This window comes from Prinia subflava, chromosome 28 (genome assembly GCF_021018805.1).
Source record: "Prinia subflava isolate CZ2003 ecotype Zambia chromosome 28, Cam_Psub_1.2, whole genome shotgun sequence".
Classification (NCBI taxonomy): Eukaryota; Metazoa; Chordata; class Aves; order Passeriformes; family Cisticolidae; genus Prinia; species Prinia subflava.
Genome location: NC_086274.1, coordinates 1,057,742 through 1,077,707, shown reverse-complemented (window position 1 = coordinate 1,077,707; position 19,966 = coordinate 1,057,742). Strand labels below are relative to the sequence as shown.

Here is a 19,966-nt window from a genome sequence, read left to right as displayed (position 1 = left end):
ACTCTCTCTTTCCCTCTCTTTAGAAAAAAACCCTCCCTGTCTCTCTCTCTCTTATTTTTACAGAATGCCAGGAAGCACATGGAAATGAGCCCTGACATGTTTTGATGGCACTTCCAGTGAGCAGTCTACGTTCAAAGTGATCATTTCTGAGGAGACACTGTTCATCTTTTCTCCCTGTTTCCAACAAAGAGATGGAGGAGAACAAAGGAGTAGGACAAGGAGTGCCAGCCAGCCCTCCAAAGGCCATGGTGCTGCCACTCCAAGAAGCATTGGCCACCAAAGGATGCTGGAGCTGTCAGCATTCCCATATTTTGGTCTTCCTGCTGTGAGGACAATTTAATTTAATCCTGGTCCTGCAGCATCAAACAGTTATACTGCAGGGTACTCTGGCTGTCATTGCCAATGAGGCCAGGAAATCATGCAGGAGCTGCTGGGAAAGCATATGAAAGTAACCAGGGCATTGAAAGAGCAGTAATTAGCTTTTATGAAAGCCCAGATACTACTAAATGTATTTTAATTGTTTGCTCTCACAGCTCATGAAGACAGCAGCAGATCCAGATGGCTGTACAGGCTCAGGGTTTGGTGTCTGTCAGTCCTCCACTGGGACAGGCTGGGTGGCACCAGGGAACAGGGAACAACCTGTGGGGGGCAGTGGTGGAGATTTCAGAGGTGGGGCTCTGCCCACAGCCAGAAATGACAGCTGAAAGCCTTGGCACTCATTAGAGCTGGGTGAAGCACCCTGGGTTCAGCAGGAGCAGGAATGAGGTATTTCTCAAAATGCCACCAACTGGCTCCTAGGCCACCAGGCCTCGTCCTGCCCGTGTGACTATTTATTCAATAAATATTGAATAATGATCGGCTCAATTTATTTTGCCAAACAGAACACTCTTGGGAGGCCATGCTATGCTACTCAGGGACTTCAACTCCGGCCCAATGGGGTGAGCATCATCTTGCTGTGGAGAGAAGCTCAGGTCCCAGGGCTCTGTCCCCCCACACCCCTTGGCAGGGGTTAGACCTTGGGCATGGATTGAAGCTGGTCCTTCTGCAGGCTCATACCTCCAAGGTCACTATAGCTCTCCAAATCAGAGTCTCCTGGAGGGACGCTTTCAATAATCCTTACTAAGACTGATTTTGCCACTTTCATTATTTATGTTAGTCAGTGCTAACGTATCACTCATAATCCAAGCCTGCTCCCCTTAAAATTCCCCTCAGTAGTGCCAGGGAGAGCAGTCAGTCACTGACTGGTGGCCAAGGAGCACAGCTGGGCCACGCAAGAAGTGGCCCACCAAAGACCACAGGCCAGCAGGATGTACGGCAGCATAGAAATGCGACACGGTGGAGTTAATGATATTTATTCTCATTTATTATAATTGTTGTTCAGTTTGAAAAAGGAGCCTGGAGCCAAGCATTATGCTAATTGGCACATTTTCTAGTTGTTGTTTTAGTTCTGAAAACAAACTGGGGTTTAGTATTCCTTTTTGTTCATTTGTTTGTTGCGTTTGGTCTTTTGCTTGTTTTTTCTTTCGTTCATTCCATCACATTGAAAAAGGAAGAAAAGAACCTTTTTTTTTTTCCCCTCTTTTGTTTTAACTCACTCGGTTAGTCTGGACTCCTCAGATGAACGTAACATTGCACACACACACACTTGGAGAAGAGAGAGAGGAGAGAGAGAGAGAGAGAGAGCGCTCGCAGTGGGCAGACAGACACGCACGCGCCAGGTCAAAGAACTCTGATACAGTGCAAGAATTTTCCCAAAATGATTGGATCATCATTACCAAAAACTTGCCATAACAACACCAAGAAACAAAGAAATGTTTAAGCCACACTGTTTGACTGGGATTTTTCCTGCTTTTTTTTTTTTTCTTTAAATGTTTGCCACACAGAGAGAAAAAGGGTTTAAGTGGTAATGGGAGAGGGACAGACAGGCTCACAGATGTGAGCAGGAAGGGGGGGAAATCGAGATTGGGGTGGGAAGGAAAGATAGAGGATAGGGGGAGGGAGGGAGGGGCAGTGGGGAGTCATTTCTTAATGTTCAGGCATTTTCTTGGTCCGCCTTGCTCTCTTCTTCTTTCACCTCTTCCTGCTGGGCACTTTCAGTAGGTTTGGTTTCTTCTACAGCATCTAGTGGGGAAAGAGATGGTCCAGCGTTAGTCAGCCATGATCTAGAGCATCCTGCATGTGCACACAGCCTGATGGTTGCATGGCTTCAGGCTTCTCTCTCTCCACAGTCACCCAGGTCTCAAAGTCCCTGCAATTTCTGCAGCATAGAAACAACATGCCAGCAGGCAAATATGTGGCTCTCACAAAACACCTTCAGCCAGAAAGCATGTGCCACTGGAAGGAGCTGCCTTGCTCACTGCTGATGTGCCAGACAGCCTCTGTTAATTTCATTAGGGGCATTGATTAGACTCCTGGCTTATCAGCTAGATCACACACCCTTTTACAGAATCCACTCACTGTACCAACCACTGTTAATCATTGTCCCCCAATTACAGTATGGATACTCCCAGCCAAGACTTAAAGCGAGTCACAAAGAAAAAACTCTATACAAACCTGAAGCCCGAAAGACCCAGAGGGAAAAATTTTATACCCTGTAACTCAGACTTCTCTCACACTTAACAGAGATCTAGAGAAATGTCTCTAGCCTTCAAGAATGGGAGCCTTCATCCACAGGTTGCTACATCTCTCCATTTTCTGGTCTCTCCTTTCAAAAGCAAAGCTGCCCTGGGGGGATTCAGTGAGCATAACTGGAAGCTGGGTCTGCCTGTCAGTCAGGCACCTTGTTCTGGCACACCATTCACATCAGAAGTTAAAACTACTGCTAGGATCTATCCCACAATGAACTAGACAGAGGATAAGAACCAAGAGGAAGGCAGAGGCAGGCAGAAGAAACCAGGCAAATGAAAGGAATGCCTCTCAAGCTGAAGTGATTTCACTTCTGGGTTCACCTAGCCCATGCCTCCTCCATTGCAGCAGGACAGATTTAATTGTCTCGGAGTTTCTACTGCCCACTTCTTATGAGGGTACACTAACATGTTCCCAGCCTCTTTCAGAAACAGTGCATGTACTGTGTGCATTGCTTTGTACAGGACAAGGTGGTGAGGGACCCAGGGCTGCAAGACAGAATAATGCACAAGGGCCTTAGTGCACTGTAGTGACTGGTCTGCTCCACTGCCATCTCTCGCTTTTCCTCACCGGCTCCCGGTCCCACACATACACAGCCCATGGAGAGGTCAAGCAAGCAGCAATCCAGAACTGGGATAAAACCCAGAAAATTCTTGGGATACAAAGAACAGGGAAAAGAAACAAGCACTGAAGGCCTGGGTGCTGTGGGACAGACCACATCACTGGTATGACACATACCTGTCTCATTCAGAGAGCACTGTGGGTTCCCTGCACAGTTTCTGGATTCTCTGAGGGGCTATCAAACTACATTGTACCAGTAAATAAAATGGGCCAGGGCCTGCTCCCTGGCCCCGAGGCCGACTGGCACCACACAGCTTATGTCCATATGGCTGAACTCTCTTCCTCTCCAGAACAGGGCAGCTGTGTCTGGGACCTGTGTCTGATGCCAAGCTACTTGGTGTACACAAAAATCACACCACGGCCCATGCTGTCAGCCTAACAATGAGGATGTTCAGTTGCCAGTGTCTAGTTTGTGAGGATTAGCATCCCCATAGCCGTGTTTCATGAGAATGCTAATCGGGATGTGAAACTTCCATTACTGACACCATTCATGCATTTTGGCATGGTCCTTTTGATGCCATCAGATGGCAGACTTGTATTTGTTTCCAATACTGGCAGTAGATGCCACATTCCTGCTTCCCTCTTCCCCTCAGCTCTTTTAGCCTGGGTTTTAAACACATTCCTAAGCACCAATTCCATATGAATCACCTTTAAGTTGTGTGCAACTTTCCATTCTAAATCATCTTCATTAAAGGCTCTGCTTCTGGACCTTCAAATACTTTTTATCTTAGTGAATTCTGACTGCTGATTTTCCAGAAGGAAGAATTTCTGTGGGAACATCCCCATGGCCTCAGCCACTGCATCTGCAAACCCCCTGCCAGCAAAAACATCTGTGGGCTTTCCTTCCCTTGATACAGAACAGCTAAGCAGGATGCTATTCAAGGACTCCATCTATATCTGGTACAGCTACCACCACAGACCAGAGACAAAATAGGCTACTGATTAAAATAGGACCATAACAAGTATCATTGGGAGGCAAAACTTGGCCTACTTTTTTAATTTTCCTGAATGACTTGATCACTGAGAGGGAGGAGAGTCCCTTTAATGTTGCTCTTCAAGGCATTCATAGCAGGAGACACATTGAATTACAAATCACTGAGAGTAGAATCCAGTGTGCAGCCATCTACCCCTAAATTTGAGCAAAAAGACTATTGTGAGCCAGCAAGAGAACTGTATTTCTCAATTGGAAGAAATACAGTTCTCTTACAATTTCTTACAAGGCTCTGACAGATTCTAGTAAGGCAGAGTTTCTGGGGTTTTCTCCTCACGTGAATGGAAGATGAGTGGAAGAGCAACAAAGAAATGTAACCTGGCTTCAGGAGCACAGGTCCTGACACTGCTTTTAAGTGTTTAAAACTTTTTGTGTCTTCCCACCAAAAATATGCACAGGTTTTATCTGGCAGTCCCACAGCCTCCTCAGGACAGCACAACAGACAGGTCCATAACACAGCAAGCCCAGGGACAGACAGGCACTGGGGGATCCTCCACATCTGCTGTGTTACCAAGACACATGGATGCCCTGTTAATCAGCAGCTGGAAGTGGGGTCCAGCTCCTACAGCAGTGGGCTCTTGACAGCACTCCAGGAGGGATATCAGGGACAGGAAATCTGCTCACACTGAAGGTGGAGGAGCTGGCAGTGATGCTGCTTAGCTCACAGTGTTCCCATGCTGTCCTTGCTCTTAGGATAAGCAGGAAAGTTGAAACACAATTTTCTGCCATGTTCTATTCCCTATTAGCTCACCACAGTGGCAAATCTAATTTCCAGGGAGAGCCCATGGCGCCTAGAGATCCCTGGCTGGCAGAGGAACTGCACAGAGGTGCCTCACTGTCCCCATTAGTGTTCTCTGGGGAGCAGACAGTGGCAGGCAGATGACTCTCTGCTGGGGAAGGCCAGAGACTGCCCTGATTTCTGCCATGGATGAATAGGTTGGACTAACTGGGATCGTGGAGTAGCAGGAACAATTTAAGGTCACTTCATCACACATTCAAGTCAACAGAGAGGGATCATACAACTCAAATGCTGGACTGTGCATATCCCAAGTATCAACAGGAACTCTAGCTTTTTGAATAATAGTTATCACACAAAATTAAGTGAATCGCTCTCCCTCTTTTCTCTTGCATCATATTGAAGCAGTAAGGGGAAACACTGGGTACTGCTACATCCTGCTAAGCTCTGTCTGATTTCCTACCAGCTTTACCAGCACTTCATCCATCTTTGGGATGAGGCAAAAAAAGCAACCTGGTGTCATTATGTAGTAATGAACTTTAGCAAGAAGCAATACCATGAAGGAAAAAAAGAATTCAGCACACACACACACACACACACACACACAAAAATAAAAAATAAAAAATAAAAAATAATAATAATAATAAAAAAATCAAGCTTTGGCACTGCTAAACCACAGCAGTAAAAAGAAGAGGATTCGCTCTGTGCAATGGGAGCAATGCATCACAGCCCCAGTGACATCAGGGCCAGTTAACAGCAGTTTCTGGTTCATGAGGGGAGGTGAGACAGTTTATCTGACTCACCAGTTTGTTTGATGCAGGCTGTTTCTGCAGTATGTTTTCTGGGCTTTCTCTGGCCTTGTTTTCAGTGTCCCAGCAAAGGGAGGCAAGGTAGCCCTAGGGAGATTAGTAGATAGCTGTCCTGGGGATTCCATACATCAGAGAGGATATCTCTTACACTGCTTTTTACCCAATACTAGCCTTGATTTTTCCCCTTTTTTGAACTCTGGGATATCATACCTGTGTGTTTGCAGTGCACAAATACTATTATACAGCCAGAGCTGCAGAGTTTGGGCATTTTTCATTCACTTTACCCTTTGTTGTGAAGGTGTCAAAAAAGTGCTTGAGAATTCAGGCCATCCCCTGCTTGAGGAACAAAAACATTTCATCCTGGGTAGCCAAACTTCCACCTGTCTGAAGCTGCCTCCCTTCTGAACAGGCCAGCACTGTGAGATCTCCTCCTGCCTGCACGATCAGAGCCCCCGTGTCCACTTGCAAGGGACAGAACCAGCAGGAAGCAATGAGCCCTTCCTTCAGGTGGGCCTGGACTGGGGCAGCATCAATGTGCACGTGGTGACATCATGGAATGAGAAAGCTGAAGTCAGAGTGGAGGGACATCTCACCTAACCCCAGACATCTACAGAGAGACACCTGCAGCTGATCTTCTCATCCTCTCCTTCCTTCCTAACCAGTGGAAATAAATAGGACATTTCTGAGACTCTATTAACCTGTCTTATTTGGATGCCTACTTTAGGACAAGTTGCAGCCTGGGAATATCTGCATCTGCAGCAAGCCAAGGTGGAGGCATTCACATTTGTTCTAGAGCACTCCTGCTACAAAGCAAAAAGAAAGACCCAAACTTAAAAAATGAAAGCGAGCAGGAGGGGAGACAGAGCTGTAGAATAAAGAAACGACAACAACAAACAAACAAACAAACAAACACTTTAGGGGGGACAAAACCAAATTCAGTCCTGGAGGAAAAAGCAAGAATGGTTAGGTCAGAAAGCTAAAAAGAATCACCTCAAACTAACAACAAAACCAACCTAGTTTGTGCTTGTATTCCCCACCCTTACAGTTCTTTTAATGCACACCAGTCAACACTTGCACTGTTCGTGGTTACTCCAGTCCTGTGGTCCCACCTTCCTAGCTTTGAGATTTTTAGTTTGCTTTTTTATTTCAATCTTTGGAAATCTGTACTGCAGTCCAGGTCATTTTATAGCATAAGATAATTTTGCCAAAGAGAAGACAGGCATCTGTGAGCTGAGCTGCCACTGTTGTCACTTCCATTTTAGCACTCTGGATGGTGCAGTCAAGCTGAGAAACCTTTTGGGCAGCCTTAGACAAACCTTAAGCCATTATGTAGAACTGTTGAAGGGTAAAGCTGCATGGTGGGATAGGCTGATGTGTGTTTGCTTCCCAGCTGAAGGGCCTGTGTCAAAGAGAGGCTTCATACCTGCAGCTCCAGCTGGCACCTGCTGGGGAACGGCATTACCCATGGAAGGGTAACAACACGGAGGTGAGATACAGAGCCTTGCTGCAATAGGGTCCTAAAGAGCTCCTCAGCACTCCACTTATTTCCTGGAAAGGGTGAGAGTGGTATCTGCGAGCCCTGCTGGGGAGCAAACGCCTGGAACATATGCAGCCCTGGTTGTTGTGAGGCTGAGGCAGGCACGCAAGCAGCAGTTCTGCTGGATGGTGGTGCTTCCAGCTGCCTTGCTGATGCTGTGCTCTAATGGATGAGCATGCAGGCTCCTCTCCAAGTCTCTCCACTGCCCTACATTAGTGAAATTAGGTTGAGTGGATTTCCGGGTAAAACACTGTCTCTTGGGACATGCCCAGCTCCCGTCTGACTTGCCAAGATTAATTAAATCAGAGCAGACATCAGCTTATGACCACAGTAGCAGCAACCTCTCTGATGATCATTTTTTTGTGACTGGTGGCTTGGGTTTTGTTTTCCTTTTTGTCTCTGTTCCACTGCAGATCTTTAAATTACCACAGCCAATGCCAAGAGACGAGAAATCACACAACACTCTGGGATTCTAATACAGATGCAGAGATTTTGCTTTTGCTGCTTTCTGAGTGTTTGCATAATTATTGCTGATATTGATTGTGCAGCTAGAACTCTCCTGTGCATTCACACTGAAGTACTGTCCAAATCTACTCAGACGCTGCTCTCTCTAGCATTTGTTGTGCTTCCTCCTATCTCTGTCCTTTGCCAGCTACAGCTTGGGCGGAGATGGAACTGAAAACCTGTTCCTCATCCAGTCGTCACTCCGCTCCCAAATATTAATCTGAACTTTCCTGTTCTGTTTTAAGAAGCTCTCACATGACCCAGAGATGACTCTACTTTTTTTTTTTTTTTTTTTTTTTTAATATCATTTAAAATCCCTTCCCTGAGCATCTCCTAGTTTTAATGACATTTGGATCCAGATTTGGATCCAGGCTTCACAGCTTGATTCATCTGTCCCAATCCATCTGTCCTTCTAGCCAGCCAGAAGCCTATTCCAGGCAGACGATGGTAGGTCTGAGACTGCTGAAACAAGACACACTTCAGGTTCAGAGCTGTGCTTATACAGTTCTCTTTCTGATCCATGTTAGCCCATTGCAGTCAGCCCTATGACGCGTCATATGCAGAGCTAAAATCCTCCACCCTCCCGACTTGCTGCTTATGAAAACTGACTTAGACTTCTGCTGCCCCAGCTAAACACCGAGAAATGAAGGAATTGGGTATTTCAGATAAGTGGCTGTGTCTGGTCCAGGGTATTGACTTGCATGATTTCTCCCACATCCCTGGTGAATCCCTCTCTCAGTAGAGACAGACCCATGGTAGGTACTGACTCCTGTGAGCCTTGGGAGTCCTGGTGAACACATGGCACCTGGGAGATCTACAAACCCTCGGCACACCCTGCAACAAGGTGGTGGAGAGGAATGTCCCCAGTGCAGGCAGCAGGCAGGAGGTCCAGGGAAGTCACCCAGTAATCACTGGAAAGAAGCAAGCAAGTCAGCCTGTTAAGGTTGAAACACAAATGTTAATATGGCCCCAATACATGGTAGCTTGGGCCTCCTATTCCTGTACAACCTCATCTTTTTCCAGAACCATGTAAGAATGGTTCAGTTGCCCCAGCAGCGAGGAAAAGAAATCAAAAAAAAAACAACTTCTGCAAGTCCCATGGCTGGTAACTTTGGTCCAAGCTTGGACACCTGCCTCTTTTTCTGATCCTGCTAAATCCTCAGAGGACAGGCAGACACAGTCCTGTTGTCCCAGCTGCCTTTGTATTTTGTCGGGCTGAAGAGCCAGTGGCTTAAGGATTTCAACTCCTTCTCATCCCACCCCATGCCTTTCTTTCTCCTGCACCACCATGGAAATCCAAGCCTCCGTTGGCATCCATGTGTACAGTAGATGGAAAGGGAGGGAATGGTGGGAGAGATGCTCAGGGTGTTCAGCAGTGGGGAGGGGGTGTTGAGGGGAGTCAGGCTCACTCCTCCATTGCAAAGCATCTTTCACAGTGTCTAGACACCAGCTGCCAGGTTGCCACGGAAACTCCCCAACTTTGGCTGAGGGAGGGGGCACTGAGGTCTCCAGAGAAATGGGAGTGATGGAGGAAGAGGGTGGGGAGAGAAAAGGGAGGATGTTCCTTGTGAATGTGAGGTGTTAACCCTGTTACAGCTACGTTTGCAAATATTCTTCCATCCTGGAGAATGAGAAAGAAGCAGCTCTCTTTCTTTCTTCCACTGTTGTTTCTTTCCCACATCCATGGATGCAGCTAGACATGGAAGCTGAGAAAAATTACATACCTCCTGCTGACTGTTCATTTATTGCTACTGATTACCAGCACTTCTGTCCCAAACTTCCTGCCTACTGTTCCCATACCTGGGCAATTTCAATCCAGCTACAAGTGGAAGAAGCCCTACCAGAGTGGTGAGGTTTTCATACAGCAAGATCTCCTTTAGCAAGGCCAGTCCCTTGGCCACTGTCACACTACAAGCAAAGGCAGCTCCAGGGAGGACAGGGTGCTGCCACCTGGCAGCAGTGTCATCTGTCATGGTGCTTCTGTGGGGATGCTTTGTTGCACCAGAAAGTGGTGGGCAGGTGGGAGGCTGTGTAGTACAGTGGCCAAAGGCAAGGTTAAAGAGCTCTTTCAGGATAAGAGTGCCTCGGAGGCAGATATTTTACACTGCCATTGAGTGGCCTCCTGCCAAACAGATCAAAGGTGCTGTGACCTCAGAGGTGCTGTGTCCTCAGATCTCTACCAAGGTTCTGTGGTCTTCACAGCCAGGGAGCTTGAAGGGGAGAAATCGGAAGTGGCTGGTGCAGGGTGTCCCCAGCCATCAGGCAAGATCAGAATTGATCTGATGAGCAATCAGGTGCTCAGATGTCCTGATGAACCAGAAGGGCTCCCTCCAGGAGTGGTTCCAAGCTGCCAGCCCCTCTATCTCCTGCATTCATTACTTCACCTGAGGAAAACCTTAGTAAAAATTACCCATAAGTTGTTCTTTACTCCTCTTCTCCCCTGCCCCTGTTGACTTCCTGTAGGCCCTGCAGACCAGAACAGGTAGTCTTTAATTCTTTAAATACCTTGCGATTCAAAGAGCTTGAATATAGATGTTTTAACTTCCTTCCAGCTGTGGAATATACCTGTTGACACTGCTCTTGTATTGGAAAAGAGGATGTCCTCAGCTCATGGAACAGCGTTCTTTTGTGCCACTCATCTTTTCTCCCTTGCTGGTTTAAGTGCTGGAGGATGGTTTAGAAAAAGAGGGCACATGAGGGGACAGAAGAACAAGGTCTTTCTAAGACACATCCATTTATTCTTTAGCTTCTTAAGAGCAACTGCCCTATGAGATTATAGGGGAGAAATCAGAGGAAAGATAAGAAGAAATGGAAATAGTCTGAGTAGATACAGGCCATTGGAACCTTACTGAAGTGACACATAATGATTGTTCTACAGCCAGGACATTCCTAGCAAAGTAATTAATTCAGGGAATGAAGCTTACAGCACTTTGGGGATGGAGGTTTGAATTTGGAGAGGCCAAACAGATGCACAGAGAATAGCACAGCAAGTGACAGAAGTTTGACAGACAGATCAGGTCCTCAGAGGTCTGCCCATCTTACAGCTCTGCTGAACAGCCTGGCAATGGTGGTAGGATCAGTAGGGGAATAAAAATGAACCTGAAACCGTGGCAGACTGCTGGCATTCACGCACTGCTGATCCTGAAATAAAGAGGGTTAAGAAGAGGAAGGAAACATGCAGAGTGGTAGAGCCTTTGGGTTCTCCATCTACAGCTCCCACCTCCTCACAAAGGACTGACTGTGAAGATCTTCTCCTCCCCTTTCCCGGCAAAACTGGCTAGGGAAAAGAAACTAAAGGAGGAAATCTTCTGTAATTGCAGCAAAATGGTCTAGAAATTCCTTCAGTGCATCCAGAATTAATGTGCTGCTCCTCCCCTCGTACTCCTCCCCCTTCAGCTGTCAGTGGCAGGAAGACAAATTGCTGCAGCCCTTACTACAAACCGTGCTCCCGCCTCCCTTCCCCCAGCCCAAAAGACATGTGCCATTCATAAGCTGCCTGACTGCTGGTCTCCATTATTAAAGCCTGGAAGACTGATAAATTGGGGATTCATGGAGCCTGCAAGCCTCCAACAACCACATTGCCATGGAAACCAGAGGCAGCCTCCATCTCCAGCAGAAATGATATTGATCTAGCTGAAGGCAGGGAATTACAATCAAGGGGAGGATATAAAATGTCTCTTTTTCTTCCCTTTGCCATCCTCCCATTTCGAGTTTAAATGAAGGAGAAATTTCATTTAGAGATCATTAGTTTGTTCCCGTCCATCATCATCCACCAAGGCTCTGCAAATTGGATGCTAAAATTAATTAAATGCCTGTTGTCAGGCTTTCCACAGCCATCTTCTTTATAACTGTCCCCAGCAGCTGCAACATCAACACCACCAGCTCTTTGCATCAAAGAAATTACTAATATTTCTCAAACGCACTGCTGGCACACCCATAGCATCCCAACGTGTTTTGTGCAGGATGAAACATAAGCACTCCTCTCCAGCAGGCAGTTTAGGCTTCATGCTGTACCCAGGGAAACTCCCGGGAGCCTTTGCTTTTCATTTAATCGGAAGGAGGCTTGAGAGCCCAGACACTGGGAGAGGCATTTTGAAGTACAAACACTTGTGGGAAAAAAACCCATTTTGGGACATCACAGTGGAATTGCTGGTGCAGAGCAATTCTCTCCTCTTCTTGAAATCCCTTATCTGGGACTGCTTAACAACTACTTTTCTGGGGATGGAAAGATCAGGAGTCAGAGCACCTGTCCTGCAAAACTGGGTAGGTAGCTGGACACTTTCCCCAGATCATATAAAAGCCAGATGCTCCTGGTTTGACTTAAGGCAAGAGGTTGGGCTGTGCAGTCGTCCCTTCTGCCCCAAGAAATCTCTGTGACCAGAGGTGATGTTTGCTCAGTAAGTGGTCAGCTCCAGGGAAAAGGAGGTATAGGGCAGCCCTGAGCCTGGCACTGCCCACTGTCAAAGAGCCAAGTTGTACAGCAGGAAGGAAGGAAGGAAGGAGCTGCCTGGAAAACCTCTCATGAGTGCTCTTATTGCCAGTACTAGTCTTCTCTGTGAAGGTGGCAGCAGCTTGCATCAATAATTCTGATTTTAATTCAAATTTGGCAAGCTCTGCTTTATTTTATTTTTGACCAGTTTTGAAAGCCGTTCCTCCCAGTTGGAGAGGGACTATGGAGTCTCTGCACTCTGAGTGCTGTGCCACGCCAGGCAATGCAGCTGTCCCAGAGTAGCCATCTCGGTTTAATTGGCTTTTCACAACAACAATTCCATCAAGCAGATAATGAATTCGGCCGTGACATGAGGGCACTCGATGGGACAGCTGCAAATGCTGGGGAGACCACCTAGGGGCACAGCCAGGCAGCCCCATGCTCTGTGCACAGCCAGCTGTGCCACAGCCAGGATGCACCACCTCTGGAGCAGCAGGGATGTTTGGGTTGTCTGCAACTCCTCAGCATTTCCACAATGATGGAAAAAAGTACCCTTACGGGGAGCTAAGACAGCCCTTTGCTGAGCTAGTCTGCAATGACAAGGCTTCTTTTCTCACCAGAGGACATTTTCCGTGGCCCTGGCTCAGCTGTGGGACCAAGCAGTAGCTGCTCCTCCACCATCTCGTGTGCAGCCAAAGTCTGCCATGAAGCCCAGCTTTGCACAGGTCCATGGAAGCTGCCAGTTAACACAGCTTCCATGTGCAGAGTTTGTACATTTTTGGCCAAGGTGGAGCAGCCCATAATTTTGGCTTGAGCATCGTAATTTTGACAACAGTGGTCACAAGAAGAGGGCCTGATATGAGGCATGGACTCATCAGGCTTGAGCTGCTCTGACATTGCTCTGAAATTGCACTGAGGCATAGGAAGTGGCACCCCACCATTTTGTGCTCTTACTGTGTCCTCCTGCTGAGTTTATTTGCTGTAAAGGTCCTTGGCTTGGGTCTTGCCTCCTGGTCACAGAGAAATGTTGTGAGGTATCCATGTGAATGAACACGTCTCTCTTCCTCTCCTGCTAGAGCTGTTCCACTTCCATAAACCATTAAATATTTATTGGGCCAGAGGAAAACTGACTCTGTAGACCAGTGGTGAAGGCACTCATCTGGAATAGGGGAGACCAAATGCCACATCCTGGCTCCAGCAAACAATAAATAATTTATACAAAGAAGAATAGCTCCAGCAGGAGGGATCAGGGGAAAATGTGTCCAGCAGCCCAATGGCTTGCTTGCAAAGCTCACTGCATTTCAGCCTTGTAGGATAAGGCTCACCCTGTCTTCTGTCCCATTCAGGGAGGACCTGGCCATCACATGCTAGCTACTCTAAAAGAAGGCAAGAATTTTCTTACTACTTTATTCTACAAATTCCATAATTCCTGATAAAGGTATACACTATGCTTGGGTTTGAATAATTAAAGGGATCTTTAACGAAAAAAAGATTATCACAGAAGAATTCCAGTCCAGCAAGACTCAGAAGCCCTGCATGGTTGTGGTTTGAACTGTGATCAGGCTTAACTCCTCTGTTTGGCAGAAACATGTCTGTGTGTTTTGCTAGAAACAAGGACAAGAAGTAGTTGCATGCTACATCAGTTAGGAGCATCTGGAATTTTCTCTTTCTTCCCTGATGTAAAAATCAGTGACTCCATCCATCTTTCTTGTAGTCATTAAGCTTCAGCAGTGAAAAAGGTTTCTAACTTGAGGCACAAAAAACCCCCATTTTCTTTCTCATGCTCTGTCTCTTTATTGTGTGCAGTGAACAGTGCTGGGTTAGTGTCTCTGGAGACCGGTCTGCTGCTCAGCAGCAGGGCTGTGTATTTCTTCTCTACGCCTTCCTGGTGGGCTTCAGCTGTGTTTGGGAAAGGATGTGCCATGGACAAGAGGTCAAGTTTAGTCCAAACAGGCACCATATTTGGCCACACTGGTAAGTCTCCCAACAAAAGCCTGGCAATAATGCTGGGGTGGCTTTGTGGAAACATATCTTCAACCCCAAAGATAAGCTTAAAGGCAGGTGCCAAACCTGTTTGCAGTGTTTGAACAGAGCTGCAAAATCACGGTAACACTCATGCCTCCTCACTGTTTGGCAATAAAGAAGTCACCTCCCTTCGCCACCCTGCATCCCTGGTGTACCAGTCAAATAAGGGATTGTGAATGCAGACCAAGGGCCAGACAGAATTGCTGCTCCTACTGAAGATAAACTCACAGTAGCTCTCTGATAGGTTCCTGTGAATGTGGGCTATTTCCGTCCCCTCTGACAACAAGGGAAAGCAGAGGACCAATGTTACACGATTTCCACTTTGTTACATGTTGCTGAGCGCCTTCCAGGGGAAGAAACTTGTGAGCAGATCTAGGATAAGAGAGACTACTTCAACTAGCACGTATTTCTGAAGGGGGGCAAACCCCAGGCCAGGGTCTGGTCTTCTGTGATACATCCCTTGTTTCAGCAGCAATGACTGGAGGTTATTCTGAACTGCTAGTGACACTGAGGCTGAAATCACAGGTGAAATCCTAGCCTTACTTAAGCAGGGTAGGTAACATGGGATGTCTAAACTGAAATACATAGACTTTTTTTTCCCTAAGCCCACACCCAGGAAGTCTCATATTCATTTGAAAACTAGATGGTTATGGACTTAGTCCACACAAGCTTGCATTCACACCTCCCTGTTAGAGACTTGTGTCATTTCCAAATCAATGTGTGCCCCAAGCTTTTAAGAACATCAAAGGTGTTTTTAAAAGTACTTGCCACCATCCCAACTCTAAATTACTTTTACTTGATTCCAGCTTCTATCTCTTCAAGTGGTTATCAAGTAAAGTCTTTGAAACATTTTTCACAGCTGCTAAGACAGTTTTGTCAAAGTCAGCAGCACTGGGGAATGCTCCTGCATAATGGTCACAGCTGTTGTTCCTGCTCTTCTATCCCTTTCCCTGTACCTGCAATGCATTATCAGCTATGTTTCTGTACCACTGCACCCACTTCAGCATTGGGATTTGGATGCTCTTCCAAATGTCAGAGAGATTTTCTTCTTCATTAAGTCCTGTAGGTTACAGGTAATGTCCAGTTATCATTACTAGCATTACCAATTACTGTGTTTTGCTGAAGGAAGATGGAGAGGTTGAACAGTGTCTTCCACCTTCTGCTTTCTTTCATAATGAAAAGAGGACTCATTTGCTATTGCCTCAAGGTACAGCTGGGAAGTCTGTCGTTCTTTGAACACTGGATAATTGGGACCTGATGACCTTTATCTAAGACTTATTTGCATGAAGCACTGAGTCTCACTTTTCTGGTCATTAGAGGAACAGCATTTTCCTTTACATCCCTGGACCCTGTCCAGCTTCCCATAGTTCTTTTCCTGACTACACTACAGCCTAGTGAAGGGCAGGTGTCCAAGGTGGACTCCTGACTGCCAGGACTTCAGCTGAGATTTTCTACTCTGTTCCAGTGTCCCATGCTGACACTGATGTAGCTAAGGATGCAGAAAAAAAAAAGAAAAAAAGAAACATTTGCACAGATCAAATTCACATTTGGTGATGATATAACCAAGGCTCTTCACAGGGTACAGGCCATTAGAGCTGAAGGATATGTAGAGGGAACTTTCGGCAGGGAATACAGAAGTAGGAAAGAAGTCACAGTTCTAGTAACCTGCAAAACCAGACTGGACTCTTCTTCAAAGAAGAGCAAAGCACACAGTAGCAGCACTCTCCATCATTTGAGTTTCCTACACACATTATTTTTAATATCTCCTCTATTTTCTGACTGAAAAATATCCAGAGAGGAAAGTCAGGAAATGAGGAAGCCGTTCTTTAAATCAAGCTTGCAGCATGAACGTCATCTTGAGAAATACTGTGCCTAGAAACCTGTTCAAATTGAGCTTGTGTAATATGGTCTTTCACAGGTCTATTGGAGGTCCAGAACTGGAGGTGGAAGGTATCCCACAGAGCTGATGGCAGTGGCTTGACTTGCAAGCCTTCTGTCACTGCTTACATTTTCCTTGGTTCTCTTGGCCACTGCCCAGTTTCATAGATCATCATAGGGCTAAATAAAATATTTCAGTAGTGTCTTTACAAAATGAGGCATTGCAGTCATGAGTGCTCATTTAGTAGCTGTCTGCAAAAAGGAAAGAGGTTGGTACGCATAAGGACTGGGATGGGGAACAAAACAGAAGAAATAACACCTCTCTGGAAATATGTAAAAAGTTACAGCTTTTTTTGGACTAATGTGAAGAATATCTGTCATTCCATCTCATAAAATAGATTTGCAGATTTGAAGGGAGTGCAGAGAAAAGCAACAGAGTTCCTAAAAAGCATGGGAATAATTTCATATAAAAAGCAGTGGAAAGCATTACTTGCATTTTCTTCAGGAAAGAGATGAAGAACAGCAAGGGCTGTGATACTCTGCCCTCTGTGCATAAATGCATACTGTATGATTCTATATACCATAATCAAAGGCATGAAGTAGGGCTGTCACGAGCTTTTGCTGTTTCTGTGACATAGCACAAGTACAGAAAGATATTTAAGGCAATGGTGGCCAATTTGTCACCGAACTTTATGGCCCTTGTAGAGTTGGTTGGAGTTGGGGAAGCTGTTGATACTTAGTCAGATCTTTTGTGTGCATACACACACACATATAAATGTGCCCTATAACATCACAATTATATTAGCATCAAAAGAGAGAATACATCATGTTTTACCTGCTAAACCAAATCTGAGACAGCAGAAGGCAGGGATGAGACCCAGTAGCACAGAAGAAGTTTACCCTAGATCTGCCCATCTAGTGGTTTGTGCTAGCCACAGAGAGAAGTAAAACAAATGGATATCAGCTCTGACCTAGCTTGGCAGTTTCTGTGTTCCTCTACCAGTTACTTGCATGGATCCTTGTGAGTGCAACTTCACCTTGCCAGAGTCCATGAAATTTCCACAGAGATTGGAAGTGATCACTGCACTGACATTGATAATCCTGTATTAATGCACCTATTAAATAGCTCTAGAGGAATGTCAAACTAATCTGACTGTGCTGACCTGGTGAACTTTCCAAATCCTTTACCTCTGCATGTGGCAGTCATCTGTACCACAGAATCAGTATTTTACTTTTGAATTTCAGCTCCCTGGAGCTGTAAATCCCAGCTGATGCTCTGAAAGCTCATATCTATCTGAAAAGTCCAGCCTACTTGATCCTAGTGTAAAGAGATGACACTAGCAGTGGTGCAGAGCACTTCTGGCAGCTACAGCAAACAGCCATCCCTTGAATTTCATTGTCTGTCTGTCCAGACTGTCAACAGGTCTGGTATTTGAGCCCTTCTCAGCAGAAATTTTGTTTATCACTTATGACAGAAAGACTTTCTCCCACAGAGCATTTTCTGAATATGATCTAAATGCAGATGCAGTGGGCCACTGTGGAAAATATTATAATGAGAGTGATTTAGAGCAAAGTCTAGGTGGAGTTCAACCACTGGTCTTGGCTGTAGAGAGCTGTGTGTTAGCATGAGCGACTACTGTACAACATGGCACACACTGTGACACTGACAGGCACTGCCCCAAACAATGTCACCCATACGTGTGGTTTGGAAGAGCAGGAAATACAGTGCTCTTTGGAAGAGCAGCTGTAGTTACCAACATCAGAAGGGGTGAAAAATTGCTGTCACCTTTCCTATACCTGGCAGCCCTCACAAAATAAGCCAGTGACTCCAGTATCCAGCCTCGAGTGTCCATGCATTTCCTACTGAGGTTCCATAAAAATAGGTACCTCTTAGGTACAAAGGAGTGGTCTCCTGCTCTCCTCAAAAGGCCTTTTCCAGAGTTGGCCCACACCTTCTCATCAGTAAATATGTTTAATGTCATCCATGATTTTATTAAAAGAGGTCAAGTACTGCTTCACCACCAACCCACCAGTGCAGTTCCCACCCCTAGAGGCAAGCTGCAGCTCATTAGGAAACAGCAGACCTGAGGCACACATGGGACAAGAGACAGTTTTGCACTGCAATAGAGGAGGAAATCCTGCACCTGTGCCAGGCTGTGCTCAGGAAAATTGTGACATTCCACTTTTGTCATCCTGCCCCTCACACAGCTATTTGCACCAATGCAAACCCAGCTATGAAATAGGCAATGTTTACACCCATGAAGACACAATGGAAAGATTAAAAATTCAGAGCAACTGAGGAATAGAGACAGACTTCATACTTCAGCATGTGTCAGGCAACCTAAACTGCATTTACTGCAAAGTCTTACTTTGTTGCTGGAGTAGTACTACAGACAAGAAAATGCTGCCATTCTTGCTTAGAGATGTTCCCTCTGGGGCAGCCATGGGAAGACTACTGTGTTTGCATTGCTTTCCTTGGCTGCCAGGTGTAGCAGCAGAGATAAGCTCCCTTGAAACAGGAAAGGCAATGAGGTTGTTCTGCCTCATGCCAGCTACTCTTGGGCCAAGACTGAAATTCCAAGTCACACAGCTGCAATCCTCTCGCATAGTGCAGACTGCACACTCTGGCTGGCACAAGACAATAGAGAAGCCTCCCTTTCCAAATCTTTATACAGCTAGTGCTCCCAAAGAGCAGCAAGCATTGTCCTTCCATCAGTATGGGGATTGAACTGAAAACAAAGAACTGATTCAACTGTAAACCATGAAAAAGGATCCACAGGGACTTGCTCCCTCTGAGGAAGTGAAGGGAAGACGGTGCCTCCCAGTGCTTCTTGCTTGCAGGATAGAGGGCCCTGGGGAAACTGTTAGTCCACTTACATGCAAAGCACTTGTCACCTGGCTGATTTTTCATTTCAGCTGTGAAGTTGCTCCATTGTAAAGCTATTTCATGAAGCAGGAAAAGCATTCTTCGTTTCCCAACAAAAGAAGATCCATTCATTTCCTTAGGCACATTTTACTCTTTCACATTTCTGGGCTTTGTATTCTTACCTGACAATTGGAAAGTTCTTTGATGTGAGAGCCAAACAAATTTGATGTGAGACTTGAAAACTTGTGAAAGTACAAATCTAATCTAACACTGTGTGACATTCACCTTCTCCTCAGGAGGACATCACAGCCCATCTTCTCCCATAGTCTGCTGTGCTGGATGCTGATCTCGTTTCAAAGCTGCACTACCAGACTCTTTCCAGTAACTTTCATGGAGACTCTCTGGATTTAAGCCAATGCAATCATGATTAGAACGAGTCTCGATTCCTCATCCATATGTAATATATAAATTTCCCCAATCACTTTCGGATTTTGTCCTGTTGAGTAGGTTGGCATCTAAGGGAGCCTCTCTAAGCATAATACCAACACCAAAGAGCCAAAAGCTGTATCATAAGAAGAAAACCTGTAAATCTAAGTCTTGACAAGGATGCTCAGATGACAAGACAACTTCTTTGCATTCCTGTCATCCACCAAAAGACATTAAAAGGTTTGAGAGATTGTCCTTCCTACACCAATCCTTCATTGCCACTGAACAAAGCCCACTGATTCATTTCATGCCTTACCCAGGCTGGAATTCATCTCTTTTTTACATTTAGATACACTGAGGATTGCTTAGGAACTGCCCTGCTGTAAAGCTGGGAATGCCTGGGGTTCCAGACCAACTACTATTGGATACAGGACAGTAGCTTGAAGCCATTTCTTAGGCCATTACCAAAAGACAGATAGAGCATGCAGAACTGAGTAACAAGGAGAGAGGTGAGGTCTG

The 19,966-nt window shown here is 45.8% G+C and overlaps 1 protein-coding gene across 1 annotated transcript in view; it reads right to left on the bottom strand.

The window, feature by feature from the left end:
- Window positions 1-441: 441 nt before the first annotated feature.
- Window positions 442-19,966, bottom strand: part of GAP43 (growth associated protein 43) — a 53,645-nt gene continuing 34,120 nt past the window's right edge. Inside the window, exon 3 of the mRNA XM_063419951.1 lies at window positions 442-2,121. Coding sequence (XP_063276021.1) covers window positions 2,033-2,121 — 89 coding nt within the window. The 3' untranslated portion in view covers window positions 442-2,032. The remainder of the gene's footprint in view (window positions 2,122-19,966) is intronic.